Raw genomic sequence first — 21807 nt, forward strand, 5'->3', positions numbered from 1 at the left:
ATTGGTCTCCAGATAATAAGGGAACATCACATTGTGGGCACACAGCCTTGGCAGGACGTGTATTTCACAATTAGCCAACTTTACCACGCGTTTCGCTCCACACTCTGTAAAGAAATTGAGAGGAACTCTGGAGTTAACTCCTTCATGACACAGCTAGTTTTAGGCCTTTATGACCCAGTCCGTTTTTTTTTTTTTTCAAATCTGACATGTGTCTCTTTAAGTGGTAATAACTTTGAACTGCTTTTACCTGGCAAAGTGATTCAGAGATTGTTTTTTTCGAGACATATTGTACTTTATATTAGGGATCGACAGATTATCTGTTTGGCCAATATTCACGATTTTGGGCATTATCGGTATCTGCAATTACCTTGCCGATAATTTCACACACCCAACAAACCCCCCCCCCCCCCCCCCGCTCCACCTCCCCGGCCAGAGACCGCCGCCGCCGCCACCACCACCCCGGCTGCCCCATTGCCTCCCCCATCCCCGGTTTTATAATTACCTGTTCCCGGGGTCCGTGCTACTTCTGGCTCCTGCGCGCTGCGCAATGACGAGTGACGTCCTCAACGCGACGTCACCGTCAGTGCGCACAGAAGTAGCGCGGACCCCGGGAACAGGTAATTATAAAACTGGGGATGGGGGAGGCAATAGGGCGGTGGTGGTGGTTGGACTAGGGAGGACCCCCAGACAGGCAGGGGGAGAGAAGCGGGCGGTGGTCTCTGGCCCCGCAAAAGCCTCTGCAGTTCATTGATTTAAAGCGTCCCCTTTTAATCATTGATCTGCAGGGGTGGGGGTTTCTGGGGAAATAGCCGATAACTTATACCGGAATATCGTTATAAGTTATCGGCTATCGGCCTGAAAGGTCGCAGATTATTGGTATCGGCCAAAAAAAAAATCGATATCGGTCGATCCCTACTTTATAGTAGTGGTACATTTTTATTGATACATGAAGTGATTTTTGGAAAAAATTTTGGAAAATCGGAAAAAATTTAATTTCTCTATGTTTAAAACTCTCTAATTTTAAGAGAAATAGTCATGCCAAATAAATGTAGTTATTAATTCACGTCCACAACATGTCTACTTTATGCTGGCATCATTTGTTAAACATTCTTTTACTTTTTTTACGACATTAGAAGGCTTATAATAAAATTAGCATTTTTTCAAAGTTTCTACTAAAGTTCAAAATCAAATTTTTTAGGGACCACTTCATTTCGGAATATATATATGTGTGTGTGTGTGTATGTTGCGTGTGTGTATATATATATATATATATATACATATATATATATATTTATTTTTACTTCTGTACAACAGCTTCCCCTAAGCCCTGCTAAGCACAAGATGCAGTAGCAGGTTGAGGACACTAGGGGGAGCTGTTGTACAACTAAACGGCTCATTTACAAAAAAATAAATAAAAAATTGGGGACACTTAGCAGAGCAGTGTGGACACTTGGGACACTTAGCAGAGCAGTGTGTGTGTCCCGATGCCCGTGATCTGGACACACACACTGCTTTTTTCAGGATTTTCATTGCGAAACACCATCGAGTAGTCAGATTTGACTAGCTGATAGTAGCGATTGCGGTGAAGGGGGAGGGGAGGGGCAAAGCCTGCTGAGGAAAGATGGCTGGCTATTAGTGAAATCTTCATGACTTACGTCATAGGTCGGGAAAACCTTCCCGGTCATGACGTACATGTATGTCATGGGTCGGGAATGGGTTAAATACACAAGTTGCTATAGTTGTACGGCTCCCGGGCCTCATTGTGAGCCCGAACAGGGACCACCTGACCTACCATGTGCAATTTATAAAAGAGGGGGCAACCAAGTGGTCAGGTCATGTGACCCTGCTGCTGGTACCCCCGTGGAAAACAATTTTTTTATTATTTTTATTACCGTAACTGGTGTCAGAAAGTTAAACAGATTTGTAAATTACTTCTATTTGTAAATCTTAATCCTTCCAGTACTTATCAGCTGCTGTATATTACAGAGGAAGTTCTTTTATTTTTGAATTTCCTTTCTGTCTGACCCCAGTGCTCTCTGCTGACACCTCTGTTCATTTTAGAAACTGTCCAGATTAGGAGAAAATCCCCATAGCAAACCTCTCCTGCTCTGAACAGTTCCTGACATGGACAGAGGTGTCAGCAGAGAGCACTGTGGTCAGACAGAAAGGAAATTCAAAAATAAAAGAATTTCCTCTGTAGCATACATACTGTAGCATTAGAGATTTATGCAGTTGCTGCTGACTTGTTTAGCTCACAGAGCATTGTCTAGACCGGATACAATTGTCTCCACTTCTCAGGACTAGCTATGTACAATGTATTAGTCTACATTCCAGGATGTTTAGCTCACAGAGCATTGTCTAGACTGGATACAATTGTATCACTTCTCAGCTGAGAACAGGACTAGCAATGTACAAGTTTACAGTCTTTGACATCAAACATCTTGAAACCGATGACCAGTTGAAGCTGTTGCAAAACTACAACTCCCAGCATGCCCGGACAGCCTTTGGCTGTCCGGGCATGCTGGGAGTTGTAGTTGTGCAACAGCTAGAGGCACACTGGTTGGGAAACTCTGAATTAGAGAATAGGGACCTCATAGTTCTGGGAATAAATGGGTCTGACCCGCACCAATCTGCTTGTTATCCCCTATCCTGGGAATAGGGGGGGGGGGGGGGGCTCGTAATCAGATGAGAAAACCCCATTAAAGACCCCAGGGTTGTCTTTCCACATATAAGGGCTCAGCAAGGGGTTAAAGCAATATACAGTTCCTCAGAGCTGTGGTTATACCACAATGTATTTTTTTCCCAGCTGTTCTGTATTGGAGTTTGTGCGGAGCCATTACGTCTGATTGAATGTCACGGTAAGCGGACCCCAGTGTACACTACTGAAAAGTCTCGCGGCCCATAACTGTGATGGAGCGGTCTCTCCCGTCCACCGCGGCTTCCTGCAATCATGGACCCCATTTATTCTCAGACAATATTCCCTCTTATGTTGTGTAAATATTGCGGGAGATTGATATGAAGGTAAAACCTTAGTGTCGTGGCGGTGTATTGTTCCTTAAGGGGGTCAGACATCTGCTACGTGATCACCCAATATAGTGGGAAGTACAGAAGAAAATACACAGAAGGGGGCACATCGGAGGGTATACAGAGAGGGGGCACACGTGAGGGTATACAGAGAGGGGGCACACGTGAGGGTATACAGAGAGGGGGCACACGTGAGGGTATACAGAGAGGGGGCACACGTGAGGGTATACAAAGAGGGGCCACACCTGAGGGTATACAGAGAGGGGCCACACCTGAGGGTATACAGAGAGGGGGCACACCTGAGGAGACACAGAGAGGGGGGCACACCTGAGGAGACACAGGGGGGCACACCTGAGGAGACACAGGGGGGCACACCTGAGGAGACACAGATAGGGGGGCACACCTGAGGAGACACAGATAGGGGGGCACACCTGAGGAGACACGGGGGCACACCTGAGGAGACACAGATAGGGGGGCACACCTGAGGAGACACAGATAGGGGGGCACACCTGAGGAGACACAGATAGGGGGGCACACCTGAGGAGACACAGATAGGGGACACACCTGAGGAGACACAGATAGGGGACACACCTGAGGAGACACAAATAGGGGGCACACCTGAGGAGACACAGATAGGGGACACACCGAGGGGGCACACCTGAGGAGATACAAATAGGGGGCACACCTGATGAGACACAGATAGGGGGGCACACCTGAGGAGACACAGATAGGGGACACACCTGAGGAGACACAGATAGGGGACACACCTGAGGAGATACAAATAGGGGGCACACCTGAGGAGACACAGATAGGGGGCACACCTGAGGAGATACAAATAGGGGGCACACCTGATGAGACACAGATAGGGGACACACCTGAGGGGGCACACCTGAGGAGATATAGATAGGGGACACACCTGAGGAGATACAGATAGGGGGGCACACCTGAGGAGATACAGATAGGGGGGGCACACCTGAGGAGACACAGATAGGGGACACACCTGAGGAGACACAGATAGGGGACACACCTGAGGAGATACAGATAGGGGGGCACACCTGAGGGCACACAGAAGGGTACATCCGAGAATAAATAGATAGGGGGCAGACCTGATGATATACAGATAGGGGGCACACCTGAGGATACACAAAAAGGGGGCACACCTGAGGATACACAAAAAGGGGGCACAACTGATCCAGGAAAAGATGAGGATACACCAAAAGGGGCACATATGATTCAGACACAGAAAGGAGGCACACATGAACATACACAAAACGGGCACACCTAAGGATATAAAGATAGTGGGGGACGCCTGAGGAGACACAGAAAGTGGATGCATCTGAGGAGGCACAGAAATGGGGCACTCCTTAAGATACACAGAAGGGCAGCACAGATGACCACAGAAGCGGGGGGCATACCTTGAGCAGGCACACAAGGGAAACACATTTGTGGAATCATAGAAAAGGGGACACATCTGGGGCAGGCACAGAGGGGAGGCGCACCTGAGGATACAAAGTAAAGGGGCACCCATGAGGAGACACAGAGAAAAGGCACACCTTGAGCAGGTGCAGAAGGGAAACCCCCTTGTGGAGACACAGAAAAAGGGGGCACACCTGGGGCAGGCACAGAAAGGGGGCACACCTGGGGCAGGCACAGAAAGGGACACACCAAATGTAGGCACAGAAGGGGGCTCACCAAATGTAGGCACAGAAAGGGGGCTCATCAAATGTAGGCACAGAAAGGGGGCACACCAAATGTAGGCACAGAAAGGGGGCACACCAAATGTAGGCACATAAATGGGGCACACCAAATGTAGGCACAGAAAGGGGGCACACCAAATGTAGGCACAGAAAGGGGGCACACCAAATGTAGGCACAGAAGGGGGCACACCAAATGTAGGCACAGAAAGGGGGAACACCAAATGTAGGCACAGAAAGGGGGCACACCAAATGTAGGCACAGAAAGGGGGCACACCAAATGTAGGCACAGAAAGGGGGCTCACCAAATGTAGGCACAGAAAAGGGGCTCACCAAATGTAGGCACAGAAAGGGGGCACACCAAATGTAGGCACAGAAGGGGGCACACCAAATGTAGGCACAGAAAGGGGGCACACCAAATGTAGGCGCAGAAGGGGGCACACCAAATGTAGGCGCAGAAGGGGGCACACCAAATGTAGGCACAGAAGGGGGCACACCAAATGTAGGCACAGAAAGGGGGCACACCAAATGTAGGCAAAGAAAGGGGGCACACCAAATGTAGGCGCAGAAGGGGGCACACCAAATGTAGGCACAGAAGGGGGCACACCAAATGTAGGCACAGAAGGGGGCATACCAAATGTAGGCACAGAAAGGGGGCACACCAAATGTAGGCACAGAAGGCAACACACCTAGCGCAGGCAGAGAAGAGAGGCACACTTGGCATAGGCACAGAATGAGGTCTACCTGAGGGAGGCACAGAAGAGTGTTTACTTATGGCGGCTCAGAGGGAGCACACCGGCGTCAGGCACAGAAAAAAGTCATATCTGGGGCTGATGCTTCTGGTGTTAGAACCTATTGTTTTTGGAGTTCTGGGGACACTGCAAGGAAATGATATACACAGCGCTAGATTTCCCCAGAGATTACAGCTTTGATCAGTGGACAACCCCTTTAAGGATGAAAGCAGCGAATTTCTTTCAGAAGGTAAATGTGTACGCAGCCAGTTACTGTATAATAAAATACAGTATTATTATTTGTAGTATACAGCTCCAAGGCTTTGTGGGTGTTTATTTTCTCTCTACATAACAACCTACACACATCATATTGTTATCGGAATCCGAATATTTGTGAATCTGAACGCTAAACATGTCACATTTCTTCTTCCACAATAAATCCATACAGTCACATTCCTTCCTGAATTATCGGAGTCACGATATATTGTTATTTTTTACCGAAATACTATTAATACTGCGAGCAACAACCGGCAACATCTCCGCTTGGTATTCCATTAGCCTCTGATTCTGACCCAATTTTTTTTATTTCTTTAATGGTGTATGTTAATAGTATTATATTGATCTACTTTTTGCTTGGAAGAGTTCCCATATATTTGCATATAATTGAAAGCATGACTTCATCCGCTCCGGCTCCAATCGAGAGCAGCCTGGAGTCTCTGCGGAAAAAAACATAAAAATGATACAGACTTATTTAAGGGTTGTTTATAAAGGAATTGAGAGCAAAAATAGAATAAATAACAAATATACACACCTTTTTATTTTTCACAAAGTGTATTATTAGTGTATTATATTGCCTTTAACCCTTTTAGTAGTCCGTAGTTCCTCTTTTCCTTACATTCAGTATCTATGTAAGGCTATGTTCAGATTATGGAATATCTTCTCCATGCGGACAATCCGGACTCTACGGGGTGTCGGCAAAATCTGCCGGTGTTAGGACCGCACAGGAATGCGCCATCTCATAGACAGCTATGCATTTCCCGCAGTTGCTGCACAAAGAATGAATGAGTTGATTCTTTGTGCAAACACGGAAGTGGGAATTTCCATGCTGGAAACATCTGGCACGGAAATTCCACCTTGTACACAGTACAGCAGAATCCCGTCGAATTCTACAGGACTCTGCTGCAGCGGAATCTCAGTGCCTTATTCCAATGTGGAATCCGGCGCGGTAATTCTGCCATGTGAACATGGGCTTAGTGTTCAGAAACCTCCTGAGGCAGGAAATATAACCAAGGGACAGAGGAGAGGAGAAGGGAGGAGGGGGATGGAGCTGCAGTCTCTCTTTCTTAGCTCATGTGTCAGGCTGTGAGAGGGGAGGAAGGAGCAACAGATGGAGGCAGTTGATTGTTACATATGTAGGGATCATCTGCCTCCCACTGTTGCTCTCCTGCCCCTTTTACAGAATGACTGTAACACATCAGAAATAGACTTCAGCTTCACCCCCCTCCTCTCCCTCTGAATGGTCAGGGTTTATAGCAAAGCTCTGACATCACACCAGGAGGAGCCTCAGCATTATTTAAAATAAATACCCCAAAAACTCCGGCCCACATTTATCATTGTAGGTGTAAGTGAAGCATTTTTTTACACCCTTTTTTTTTGTATGTTGGTAAGGTGTAGGAGAACCAAATATATTAAATGTTCACAGAGCATTTGATAACTTTTGTGCAGGTCACAGTTTCTGAAATTTCTCTCTTCACATACACCAAAAAGCTACGCCAGGTCTGGGATGGTTTAGTTTTAGAGAATTTTCAGTGGCTTTGCGCCTTTTTGCACCTTTTTACAAAAAGGTGCTGTTCATAAATCCCTTCTATATCATGTGTATTGCCAATACAGCTGATAAGTACTGGAAGGCTTCAGATTTTTTAACCCCTTAAGGACTCAGGGTTTTTCCGTTTTTGCACTTTCGTTTTTTCCTCCTTACCTTTTAAAAATCATAACCCTTTCAATTTTCCACCTAAAAATCCATATTATGGCTTATTTTTTGCGTCGCCAATTCTACTTTGCAGTGACATTAGTCATTTTACCCAAAAATGCACAGCGAAACGGAAAAAAAAATCATTGTGCGACAAAATCGAAAAAAAAACGCCATTTTGTAACTTTTGGGGGCTTTCGTTTCTACGCAGTGCATATTTCGGTAAAAATTACACCTTATCATTATTCTGTAGGTCCATACGGTTAAAATGATACCCTACTTATATAGGTTTGATTTTGTCGCACTTCTGGAAAAAATCATAACTACATGCAGGAAAATTTATACGTTTAAAAATGTCATCTTCTGACCTCTATAACTTTTTTATTTTTCCACGTATGGGGTGGTATGAGGACTCATTTTTTGCGCCGTGATCTGAAGTTTTTATCGGTATGATTTTTGTTTTGATCGGACTTTTTGATCACTTTTTATTCATTTTTTAATGATATAAAAAGTGACCAAAATACGCTTTTTTGGACTTTGGAATTTTTTTGCGCGTACGCCATTGACCGTACGGCTTAATTAATGATATATTTTTATAGTTCGGACATTTACGCACGCGGCGATACCACATATGTTTATTTTTTATTTTTTTTACACTGTTTTATTTTTTTTATGGGAAAAGGGGGGTGATTCAAACTTTTATTAGGGAAGGGGTTAAATGACCTTTATTAACACTTTTTTTTTACATTTTTTTTGCAGTGTTATAGGTCCCATAGGGACCTATAACACTGCACACACTGATCTCTAATGCTGATCACTGGCGTGCATTAACACGCCTGTGATCAGCATTATCGGCGCTTGACTGCTCCTGCCTGGATCTCAGGCACGGAGCAGTCATTCGTCGATCGGACACCGAGGAGGCAGGTAAGAGCCCTCCCGGTGTCCGATCAGCTGTTCGGGACACCGCGATTTCACCGCGGCGGTCCCGAACAGCCCGACTGAGCAGCCGGGTCACTTTCACTTTCACTTTAGAAGCGGCGGTCAGCTTTGACCGCCGCTTCTAAAGGGTTAATACCGCACATCGCCGCGATCGGCGATGTGTGGTATTAGCCGCGGGTCCCGGCCGTTGATTAGCGCCGGGACCGACGCGATATGATGCGGGATCGCGGCGCGATCCCGCTTCATATCGCGGGAGCCGGCGCAGGACGTAAATATACGTCCTGCGTCGTTAAGGGGTTAATAGAAGTAATTACAAATATGTTTAACGTTCTGGCACCAGTTGATTTGAAAACATTTGTTTCCACTTGTTTTCCTCTTTAATTGTGCGGCGTTATAGGGAGCTCCGATACCCCTAACATACCGAACACCAGACGGACCCCATTCAAGTCAATGGGCTCCTCTATTAAGCACAAAAAAATAAAAATAAAGTGCAGAATAGATTCTGCATGAGGTTCTTTGCAAATAATATTAAAGGAGTTATCCAGAATAATAATAATAAAAAAAAACAGCTTATCTCAAAAACAAAAACAGCACCACCCCTCAGGTTGTGTGTGGTATTGCAGCTCAATTCCATTGAAGTGAATGGAACCAAGTTGTAATACCTCCCACAACCTGAGGACAGGGGTGGCGCTTTTTTTTAAAATTTTTTTATTTTTCCTTAAAAGCAACCTGTCATCGTGTCAATGAAGATTTTTAATTTGTCCCTAGGGTATGTCAGAAGTTTTTATTTTTTTAAAGAGACGTGTACACTTTAAGGAAGTATTTCCCAACCAGGGTGCCTCCAGCTGATGCAAAGCTACAACACCCAGCATGCCCGGACAGCCAACGGCTGTCCGGGCATGCTGGGAGTTGTAGTTTTGCAACAGCTAGAGGCACCCAGGTTGGAAAACACTGTATTAAGAGTCTCAGGGGGCGCTATAAATTCAATACTAGTGCACATTAACCCCTTAAGGACCAGGGGTATTTCTGTTTTTGCACTTTCATTTTTTCCTCCTTACCTGCACCTAAAAATCCAACTGATGGCTTATTTTTTGCGTCACCAATTCTACTTTATAATAACATCATCAATTTTACCCAAAAATCAACGGCGAAACAGAAAAAAAATTAATTGTTCGACAAAATTGAAGAAAAAGCGCCATTTTGTAAACTTTGGGGGCTTCCGTTTCTACGCAGTAAATTTTTTGATAAAAATGACCCCTTATCTTTATTCTGTAGGTCCATACGATTAAAATGATCCCCTACTTTTTGTTAGACTTCTGAAAAAAATCATAACTACATGCAGGAAAATGTATACGTTTAAAATTGTCATCTTCTGACCCCTATAACTTTTTATTTTTCCGCATATGGGGCGTTATGAGGGCTCCTTTTTTGTGCCGTGATCTGAAGTTTTTAGCGGTACCATTTTTGTAATGATCGGACTTTTCGATCGCTCTTTATTCATTTTTCCATGCTGTAAAAAGTGACCAAAAATACACTATTTTGGAATTTTGGATTTTTTTGCGCATACGCCATTGACCGTGCGGTTTAATTAATGATATATTTTTACAATTCGGACATTTACGCACGCGACGATACCACATGTTTATTTTTATTTACACTGTTTTATTTTTTTTAAATGGGAATAGGGGGAGATTCAAACTTTTACTAGGGAAGGGGTTAAATGATCTTTATTCACTTTTTTTTGTTGCAATGTTATAGCTCCCATATGGGGCTATAACACTGCACACACTGATCTTTTACATTGAACATTGTTATCCCTTAGGGGGCTATAACACTGCACACACTGATCTTTTACATTGATCATTGTTATCCCATAGGGCGCTAGAACACTGCACTCACTGATCTTTTACATTGATCATTGTTATCCCATAGGGGGCTATAACACTGCACACACTGATCTTTTACATTGATCAATGGTTTCTCATAGGAAACCATTGATCAATGATTCTGCCGCTTGACTGCTCATGCCTGGATCTCAAGGACTGAGCAGTCATTCAGCGATTGGACACAAGGAGGCAGGTAAGGGGACCCTCCTGTTCGGGACACCACGATTTCACCGCGGCGATCCCGAACAGCCCCCTGAGCTAGCCGGGGGTAGTTTAGTTTCACTTTAGACGCAGCGATCAACTTTGAACGCCACATCTAAAGGGTTAATAGCGCGTGGCACTGCGATCAGTGTCGGGGCGCTATTAGCCACGGCCTGACCCGCCGTGGTCCCGCGTTATAGAAAGGGAGCGGACTCAGGGCGTACAGGTACGCCCTTGGTCCTTAGCAGGTTAAAGGGGTATTCCAGGAAAAAAACTTTTTTTTTTAAATATCAACTGGCTCCAGAAAGTTAAACAGATATGTAAATTACTTCTATAAAAAAATCTTAATTCTTCCAATAATTATCAGCTGCTGAAGTTGGGCTGTTCTTTTCTGTCTGGCAACAGTGCTCTCTGCTGACATCTCTGTTTGTCTCGGGAACTGCACAGAGTAGAAGAGGTTTACTATGTGGATTTGCTTTTACTCTGGACAGTTCCTGAGACACGTGTCATCAGAGAGCACTTAGACAGAAAAGAACAACTCAACTTCAGCAGCTCTTAAGTACTGAAAGGATTAAGATTTTTTAATAGAAGTAATTTACAAATCTGTTTAACTTTCTGGAGCCAGTTGATATATATAAAAAAACATTTTTTTCCTGGATAACCCCTTTAAATGCTATGTTATCAGCTCGCCCCCAGTCGCTTCTCATTTAGAAGAATATTCATTCCATGTATTTTGCTCCACCAGGCACAAGAAGCCAAGCAGCATATAAGCAGGGTCTGCCCGAGGTCACAGCTTTCTGGAAAACGTACAAAATGTGAAAAGAACATTTAATTATTGGAAAGGAAAAGAAGAAGACGACACTCTAAATCTCCTGACCTCATGGGATAAAAACTCAACAAATGAGCCACATAAAAAAAAGCTACAAAAAAAGAATCTGATATTTATATAAAGTGAAACTCATGGAGTGTATGAAGCAAGAAGACAGCAGAAGAGACCTGCAAAGCCTCATATGCCAAGGTCACAACGGGCAGCAAAACCCCCGGGGTTGCATAAAATAGGTCGAAATAAATAGGTAGACAATTTAAGTCATTTACAGTTAAAAGCTACGAAAAATATTCCAGAATGGGTGACGGAACAGAGCAGGGGAGGCAGTGCCAGGCAATATTTATAGGAATTATTGCTGGAATGCATCACCTGCCTGGAAAACACAACCTGCATCATGATTCATGAGATGGTTGCGCAACGGGCATCAAATTGTGGAATTTTTCCTTTAATGTGTAAAAGAGGATTACAACCCCTCCTCCCCTCACCCCCTTAGTAATACCTAATAGTATTTAACAAAATTTATATTTTTTATAATTAAATTTTTTATACACTTTTAAACAGGGATAAATTTATGTGGGTGGGCAGGGAACTAAAAATGTAGCCCACAATAATAAAAATGTAGAAAGGGGCCATTTAAAAGTAAAAATAATATATTTTTTATAATAAATCTTTTCCATTTTTTTATTAGTAATGTATTTTAATATTGTGTTTAATAAAGTGTGTATGTGTGTTTTTCACTTTTTTTTCTTTTTAAAAATTTTTTTTAGGTAGTACTACTAGTCCCAGCATGGAAAAAAATGTTCCATGATGGGAGTAGTAGTACCTGAACTAATAGACAGATCACCCCTGGTGTCACTCCTGACACCCGATGCTATCGTCCTATCTATTGTAGAGATGCAGAGCGGCTCCATACAGCGCTCGCATCTCTGCTCTGTACTCCGGCCGGCCAGTGATGGGAATAGAAATTCACATCACTCATATTTTCCGCCCAGAGTGGTGATTGGCCGGATGGTTGCAGCCAATCACAGCTCTCAGAGGGAAATATGAACGAGTGAGGTGAATTTCTATTCATATCACTGGCCAGTCGGAGTACAGAGCAGAGATGCGAGCACTGTATAGAGCCGCTCCACATCCCTGCAATAGATAGGATGATCGCATCGGGTGTCAGGAGTGACACCCGCTGTGATCTGTCCTCAACTGCAGGTACTACTGCTCCCAACATGGAGCACACTCTGATCCGTGCTGGGAGCTGTAGTACCTGCATTAATAGATTGCAGCGAGTGTAACTTCTGACACCTGCTGCGATCTGTCTATTAATGCAGGTACTACAGCTCCCAGCATGGAGCAGAGTGTGCTCCATGTTGGAAGCAGTAGTACCTGCAGTTAAGGAAAGATCACAGCGGGTGTCACCCCTGACTCCCGCTGTCATCCTCCTGTATAATGTATAGATGCAGCAGGCCGCTCTTCTGTGGTCCTCTTTGAACTCTTTAGGCTGTGTTCACACAGTGAATGAATTTTTCTCACAATTTTACAGAATTTCAGCTGTTAATTAATACGTTATATTAACCCCAAAATGGTGCCATTAAAAAGTACAACTTGTCCCACTAAAAACAAGCCACATGTTGATTTTTTGTTTATCATTATATTTTTCATGAACATCGAATAGCAATAATTCATAACCAGCTCTATCCGTGTCCATAATATCAGGACTCACCTATAAAACCGGCTTACGAGAACTTCATTAGTGAATCCCATCCCTCCCCAGAACTGGAGGCAGCTGTCACTCAGCTCTCGGGTCAAACGTCCGGCTTTCAACTTGGCCATGGAAGCCAACATGGTGACGTCATTCCCATCGACATATAATCCTATATGGAAAAATGCAGATAACACTCAGGAAGAATTCATCACAATAAACATTTATCCTAGAGAGGGTTAGGCCCCGGCACTTTGACTGTAATTGTAAAATATTGCAAAATATTTATTGAGGGGTCCCTTAAAGGTGTACTCCAGTGGAAAACATTTATTATTATTTTTTTTTTTTATCAACTTTTGCCAGAAAGTTAAACAGATTTGTAAATGAATTCTATTAAAAATATTTATCCTTCCAGTACTTATCAGCTGCTGGATACTCCACAGGAAGTTATTTTCTTTTTGAATTTCCTTTCTTTCTGACCACAGTGCTCTCTGCTGACACCTCTGTCCTTGTCAGGAACTGTCCAGAGCAGGAGCAAATCCTCATTGCAAACGTCTCCTGCTCTGTACAGTTCCTGACATGGACAGAGGTGTCAGCAGAGAGCACTGTGGTAAGACTGGAAAGGAAATCAAAAGGAAAAGAACTTCCTGTGGTGCATACAGCAGCTGATAAGTACAGGAAGGATTAAGATTTTTAAATAGAAGTAATTTACAAATCTTTTTTACTTTCTGGCATCAGTTGATTAAAAAAAAAAAAAAATTCCAACAGAGTATTCCTTTAAGGGGGTACTCCATTGCCCCAGCATTCGGAAGATTTAGTTCCGAACACTGGGTGTGGGCTGCGGGGGTTGTGATGTCACACCACGCCCCCTCAGTGCAAGTCTATGGGAGGGGGTGTGGCAGTAGCCACGCCACCTCCCATAGACTTGCATTGAGGGGGTGTGACATGACATCACGAGGGGCATGGCTGTGACATCACAACCCCACAGCCCGCACCCAGCATTCGTAACAATGTTTCGAATGCTGGGGCAGTGGAGTACCCCTTTAAGGTATAACTCTAGGTCTCATGGTCTTAAAATGTATGTCCATGACTGATGCTTTCCAATTAAATACCAAATCCCCTCTTCTATTCTGGGTGGACAATTTCAGGTGGTCTTCCCAAAGAGGTTTCACTGTATATCCCACCACACAGGAGGACTCACCAACTGTACGGTGCAGGAGAGACCTCAGAAGCTCCACCTCGGTGGTCAGCTCTGCCAGGCGAAAGTGGACGATCTGGTTATCCAGCAGCGGCTGATTGAAAATTTCCCTCTCCCTCGTGTATTTGATGGTTTCTTGTATGATGTTTTCCATGGGAGTCAAAACTAAGATTGGAACAAGAACATGTAAAAAAAACTTGGTCTTCCTTTCTTATGCCATATATAAAGTGCAAATTATCCACCCCTGAAGAACATACATGGTAACTTTTGAGAATCTGGAAAACAATGTACCCTATTTAATGGTGTGTAATTTTTCTTTAACATATACCCCACCCATTTACACCTACAACATCTGAATCCCAAATAATGCATATGACCCCTTTAGAACACCTTAATAATAAATATGCATACTAGACTTCTTAGATAAATACAGACCCCAAACTAGATCCCCTAAACTAATACAGACCCCAAACTAGATCCCCTAAACTAATACAGACTCCAAACTAGATCCCCTAAACTAATACAGACCCCAAACTAGATCCCCTAAACTAATACAGACTCCAAACTAGATCCCCTAAACTAATACAGACCCCAAACTAGATCCCCTAAACTAATACAGACCCCAAACTAGATCCCCTAAACTAATACAGACTCCACACTAGATCCCCTAAACTAATACAGACTCCAAACTAGATCCCCTAAACTAATACAGACCCCAAACTAGATCCCCTAAACTAATACAGACCCCAAACTAGATCCCCTAAACTAATACAGACTCCAAACTAGATCCCCTAAACTAATACAGACCCCAAACTAGATCCCCTAAACTAATACAGACCCCAAACTAGATCCCCTAAACTAATACAGACTCCACACTAGATCCCCTAAACTAATACAGACTCCAAACTAGATCCCCTAAACTAATTCAGACTCCAAACTAGATCCCCTAAACTAATTCAGACTAGTGTTGCTCGCGAATATTCGCAATTCGAATTTTATTCGTGAATATGCGATATTCGCGAATATTCGCGAATATAGCGCTATATATTCGTAATTACGAATATTCGTTTTTTTTTTTTTTTCACAGTACACATCACAGTGATCATCCCTCTCTGCTTCCAGCTTATGTGGTGTAAGGAGGCTCTAATACTACTGTGTGAGACTGGTGTGCAAATTTTCGCATATGCGAAAATTTGCATATGCAAATTTTCACTTATGCTAATTTTTGTATATGCAAATTTTCGCATATGGTAATTTTGGCACATGCGAATATTCGCATATGCGAAAATAAAACGAGAATTTTACCAATATGCGAATATTCGCGAATATGACGAATATTCGTCCATATATTCGCGAATATTCGCAAATTCGAATATGGCCTATGCCGCTCAACACTAATTCAGACCCCAAACTAGATCCCCTAAACTAATACAGACCCCAAACCAACCATTTTAATAAAGACCTAACATGAGATGCAACCACCATAACACAAATGCCCTTAAAATACAGACCCCAGACTCCAATCACCTAAATACAAACTCCCCAAAAATACAGACCCCAGACCTGACCACCTAAATAAAAACCTCCTAAAAAATACAGACCCCAGACTCAACCACCTAAATACAAACATCCTAATAAAACACAGACCCGACTACCTAAATATAAATGCTCTAAAAATACAGATCGCAGACCCTACCACCTAAGTATTAACTCCCTAAAAAATACAAACCCCGACGCGAGCACCTAAATACCTAAATTGCGAGTGGAGATTACACAATGGGAAAATACCCTAAAGAATTTTCCAACGGTCTGCATCAGTAAAGCTGCCGTTGTTCCGTAACTTGGCGTCAGTCATTATTTGCCCCGTGCCTAGCCCAGGATCCAGTGGCCATACCTTCAGGTGGTGTAGAGGTAAAACCACGCTCTGGCGTCACGAACACAAGGGGTTAATGCCATCTGCCCCTAGGGTAATAACATCTGCCTTCATCACACCCCATCCACACTATCATCTTTAATTCTGATCTAAGAGGACAACATAGGGTTCATACTGCAAACTTAAAGGGGTACTCGGGAGTGAAGGAAATGTTTTCAAATCAACTGCTGCCAGAAAATCCTACAAATCTGTGAATTACTTCTATTTGAAAGGCTTAATCCTTTCAGTACTTATCAGCTGCTGTATGCTCCAGAGCAAGTTGTGCAGTTCTTTCCAGTCTGACCACAGTGCTCTCTGCTGACACCTCTGTCCATGTCAGGAACTGTCCAGAGCAGGAGCAAATCCCCATAGCAAACGTCTCCTGCTCTGGACAGTTCCTGACATGGACAGAGGTGTCAGCAGAGAGCACTGTGGTCAGACTGGCGAGAACTACACAACTTCCTCTGTAGTATGCAGCAGCTGATAAGTACATGTAAATAGATGTAATTTAGAAATCTGTATAACTTTCTGCTATCAGTTGATTTGAAAACTTTTTTTTTTTTCACTCCGGGGGACCCCTTTTAATGGATTTCAAGGAGCAGTCCCTTAAAACCAAAAAGTTTTGTAATGTAAATAAAAAGGGAAAGTCTAGTCAAATGCCAGAGTTTAGGGTCAGAGTGATTTAACACTTGGCAAAACCCATAACTACATTGTGTTCAGATCATCTTAGAAGATAAGAGCTCGTCGGCTGTCGTCGCTGCCTTGTGTTTATACCATATATCCTCAGGAAATAGTGGCATAAAAAAATTAAAAATAAATAATCCCGATGTATGTATGGATTTGTCACCATCCGTACACGGGAAACAAGTTTTTGCAAAGTCTCTTTTCCTTTCATTTGAGATGACAGATTTGGGACGGGCTGGTCACAGTACACGGTGGACTGACGGAGGAACGCGAGGTTATAATAGATTGTACCATTATTAGACTATAATTGTCTGGAATAAAATTAAATATATACAAAAAAAATAAGAAAAACATCTCCACCCTCACACATTACTGCTAAACAATACTAAATCTATGAGGTGGTGACTATTGTTGGGTTGGGGAGTACAGTGTTCCCATCTCAGAAGGTTATGACATATCTACAGAATAGGCCAGAGGTTTTCAGACTGTGGTCCTCCGGCAGTTGCAAAACTACAACTCCCAACATGCCCGGACAGCCGTTGGCTGTCCGGGCATGTTGGGAGTTGTAGTTTTCCAACATCAGAAAGTCCACAGGTTGCAGACCACTGTATATGCCATCAATGTCTAATAGATACCGGTTACGTCCCATTTCACTATGGCGGACAGAGGCAGCCAGGATTTTTGGCCCACCAACCTCATTGTAATGCCCCAAATGGGTGTAAGCCCATTGTGTCCCCTACCGGTTTTAGTTTGGGAGTTTTCCCCTAGTCCTCACCCTTTATCTAGCTCCAGGATGCGGGAGCTGGACTTCTGCTGGAGGGATACCAGGTCGTTACAGCAAGAGCGATCCCAGTTGGATAGTGGCTGGCCAAGCAGGCCAAAATGCCCCAGTGCCAAGCACCGGTGATATAGGCAGGAGGGGCAAGCTGAACGCTGTAGGTGATGGTAGCATGTATGTGGAAGAGCTCAGGAACAGCCAGGTAGCCGCAAGCTGTACTAGAATACACAGGTGTGGTCGACAGTCCAGGTCAGGCACAGGAGGTCAGCAAAATACAACACGGTAAGGCAGAGGCATGAAACAACATACAAGTAAAGCAGGATAGGATACAGACACCTTCACTATGCAGGACTAGGATGGGTAGAGCCGGCTTATATAGGCGGGGAAGACAATCAAGAACATGCGCTGGCTCTAAAAGAGACACGCGACTCCTATGGGGCACACCAGAATTGCAATGCCCAAAGGGCATTTACTGCCACCTCTAATTGGACTGGGCCTCTTCAGATGCCCCGTAGTTTTGTTGCCCGTTTTTCCTTTATTACATTGGTTTAAGGTTACAGCTAATATATCTATTTGAGCTTAATGCTACTTGATATAAGGAACTTAGAAAAGCTCTGATCATGCCTGGTCATGACGATCAATTGGTTAAACAGCCCGGAATGGAGGTTCCTCGGATTCCGGCACATAAAGCTGTCAATGGATAGATATGTACCTACTCCCTAAAAAGGTGCCACTGTAGAATAGGGTCCCCCTTAAAGGCATTATCCAAAATGAAAGGTTATCCCTTATCTACAGAATAGGGGATGACTATCTAATCGATGGCGGTCTGACTGTTGGGATCCCCACTGATCACAAGAATGGAGCAGCAGCCAATTGCTGAACTCAGCTGGGTTTTGAAATCACATAGGCCTAACATGCACATAGCTGCTCGATTTGTACAGGGAACAGAGATTGGACCCCCACAGATTAACAGTGGATAGGTGAACTTTCAATCTTAGATTAATCCCTTTAAAGGGGTACTCCACTGGCCAGCGTTCGAAAGGAAATGTTCCGAATGCTGTTTTTGTGCTTCGGCGGTCGGCCACGCCCCTCGTGATGTCATGACCACGCCCCTCAATGCAAGTCAACAGGAGGGGGCATGACGGCCATCACTCCCCCTCCCATTGACTTGTATTGAGGGGCGTGGCCGACCCCCGCAGCACGAAAACAGTGTTCGGAACATTTACTTACAAACGCTGGCCAGTGGAGTACCCCTTAAATGAAAATGAAATATTTAAGGGGTACTCCAGTGCTTCAAAACTTATCTCATAAGCTGTGCATGAAGCACAAGCTCTATGTTTTCTCTATGGGAACACCAGAGATACACGAGTACAGCGCTCATGTATCTCTGGCGCTCCCAAGGACAATGGATGGAGTCGTGTCAACCTACCACTATATGCACAGGGAGAGCAAGGGCCCTGTTCTGGAGATCAGAAACTTGGAGAGGACATAAGTTTTTAAGTACTAGAGTACCCCTTTAAGGGGTTAAAACAATGACTGTCCACAATACACCACTTCAATAGACTTTCTTTTACCTTTTCCCACTGAGCTGATAACTTTATACAACTTTTTCTTTTTTTTTTTTTTTACATCAAATTACACTTAAAACATTTATTTTTCTTTCCCTTAAATTGACATCTGAAGCAACTGATGTGGAGATCAAATAATTTTTTTTCACGCCAAGTGTGAAGGGTTAACTCTGAGCGGTGAGGGTGTGCCCCTCCGTCTGCACATCTGTAGTGAACTGCGAATAAGTGACGGGATCAGTGTCCCCTCCAGACTTCACGTACAGCTCCTCGTTCTCACAGGATGCTCAGCCCTGTCTCGCCGTGACGTGTTGCCCTTTAAGACGTCTTTACTATTTCATATTTTTCCTACTTAATCAGCCAGATATTCCCTGGTCACTGACAGCTCAGAGGGGCGCCGGCCGCGCGTCACTGCTGGAAACACCAAACTTCTATTTATATTCCACCTGGATGAGGAAATGGCTCAATTTACTTATTATTAGGAATTATTAGGAAATGTCTGATCCCTTTTCTACCCCTTTATATGAATACAAGATGATCTCTTCAGAAGACTGGGAAAGCACTTTGTATTCTCTGTGACCCAGCTTTCCCAGTCTCCTGAAGAAAATATCTGTGTGTTAAAGCAACTATATTATAGCTCTTTTGGAGACTTGGAAAGCTGTGTGGCACGCATACTGTGTGTTAACCAGCTTTCCCAGTCTCCTGAAGCCCCATAAGTGATAGGCTGCTCACCCTCCCTGCATTCCTCACCACAGCAGCGCTGCCATGCCCTCACCTTGCCCTCACACTGATATCTTCTCTCCCCTTTGTTCTTCTCTCAGCCCGCAAAAAATCTTCCCTCCCCCATGCCCGCGGTTATGTACAGGACGTAAATGTACGTCCTGGTGCGTTAAGTACAACCGCACCAGGACGTACATTTACGTCCCACGTCCTTAAGGGGTTAAAGGGGTATTCCAGGAAAAAACTTTTTTTATATATATATCAACTGGCTCTGGAAAGTTAAACAGATTTGTAAATTACTTCTGTTAAAAAATCTTAATCCTTCCAATAGTTATTAGCTTCTGAAGTTTTCTGTCTAACTGCTCAATGATGATGTCACGTCCCGGGAGCTGTGCATGATGGGAGAATATCCCCATAGGAACTGCACAGCTCCCAGGACGTGAGTCATCATTGAGCAGTTAGACAGAAAGCAACAACTCAACTTCAGAAGCTAATAACTATTGGAAGGATTAAGATTTTTTAATAGAAGTAATTTACAAATCTGTTTAAAGGACATGTCCGGTGCTCACTTTTCTTATTTTATCAGTTCCGGGCTGAAAAATAAAAGAAAACAAATTTTCTCTTACCTGCCTAGGCTCCCCCGGTGCTTCAGTACCGGTGTTCGGTCCCCGGGCTGTATTCTTCTTACTTCCTATTAGCCCGGCACGTCACACGGAGCTTCAGCCTATCACTGGCCGCAGCAATGTCCCGCCTCGGCCAGTGATAGGCTGAAGCTCCGTGTGACGTGCCGGGCTAACAGGAAGTAAGAAGAATACAGCCCGGGGACCGAACGTCTGTACCGGAGCACCGGGGGAGCGTAGGCAGGCAAGAGAAAGCTTATTTTCTTTTTTTTTTTTTGCAGCCCGGAACGGATACAATAAGAAAAGTGAGCACCGGACATGTCCTTTAACTTTCCGGAGCCAGTTGATATATAAAAAAAAGTTTTGGCCTGGAATACCCCTTTAACGGGATCATAATTCCCAAAGACTTGCATTAACCTTTTGGGACATCTGATTGTGTCTCAGAGATTGGCCGGGAGTTTTAAACATCCTGTCACTGGACCAACCTAACCAAGCTCTGCTGTTATACTTTCGGGGTACAGAGATTGTTAGTATCGGATCATCCCTAAACTGTACTATATTTTTATTTGACATACAAAAAACATGTGCATCAAGTTATGCTGGAACATACACATACACACAAACCTTGAGTTATATATTTTCAGTATATACATATATATATATATATATATATATATATATATATATATATATATACATATATATGGTTTCTAAGCAAAAACTGGATAATATTCACACATTTTTTAGCAAGTATTTTAAGGTCTGTTTTACATAAGTTTTTATGAATTACATAAATTTTAATGGAAATGGGAACATTTCACTTCTTTTTTTTAACAGCCCTAATTCATAATTCAGTAAAAAAAAAAATGCACTGTGCATTTTGAACATAATTTGTCTGTTTTAAGCAATAAAAAACAATTTTTTTGTATTTCAAAAGCATTTTTGTTTTGTTTCCCAGAGCATTTTTGGAACTTCTTTTGCCATTTTTCGTCAAGTTTTACAGGTGTTTTAATTGTGTTTTAAGAGTTTAAATGCAAAATAAAAAAGGACTAAAAATGTGTGTAAAGAACTAAAACCAACAAAAAAACAGAACATGCATTTTTGCATTAAACCTTCAAAAATTGCCAATATGACTAAGGCGTAGCTTGTTTCCCTTAACAATAATTATGTATAAAATAAAGGGGGTACACTCTCCTCAAGCCTGGGCTTGAATAAAACGGTGATATAGTGATCTAACTATATTTAAAATTTCGTAAAATTATCAGATATAGATAATTGAAAATTAAAATAAACAATAATCCCCATCAGAAAAAAAACAACTACTTGAGTATTTATTCAAATTAGAAAATATTTTATTTTATTAAACA

At 43.2% G+C, this 21807-nt stretch overlaps 1 protein-coding gene across 2 annotated transcripts in view; it reads right to left on the reverse strand.

Annotated features, from left to right (window-relative positions):
• Positions 1-5906: 5906 nt before the first annotated feature.
• The window catches only part of LOC130272948 (probable acyl-CoA dehydrogenase 6), a 106851-nt gene continuing 90950 nt past the window's right edge, over positions 5907-21807 (reverse strand). For both annotated transcript variants that reach the window (XM_056519001.1, XM_056519000.1), the window contains exons 8-10: positions 14165-14326; positions 12985-13135; positions 5907-6165 (exon numbers count right to left, since the gene is read on the reverse strand). In XM_056519001.1, coding sequence (XP_056374976.1) covers positions 6072-6165; positions 12985-13135; positions 14165-14326 — 407 coding nt within the window. In that variant the 3' untranslated portion in view covers positions 5907-6071. The remainder of the gene's footprint in view (positions 6166-12984; positions 13136-14164; positions 14327-21807) is intronic.

Source organism: Hyla sarda, chromosome 5 (assembly GCF_029499605.1).
Source record: "Hyla sarda isolate aHylSar1 chromosome 5, aHylSar1.hap1, whole genome shotgun sequence".
NCBI lineage: Eukaryota > Metazoa > Chordata > Amphibia > Anura > Hylidae > Hyla > Hyla sarda.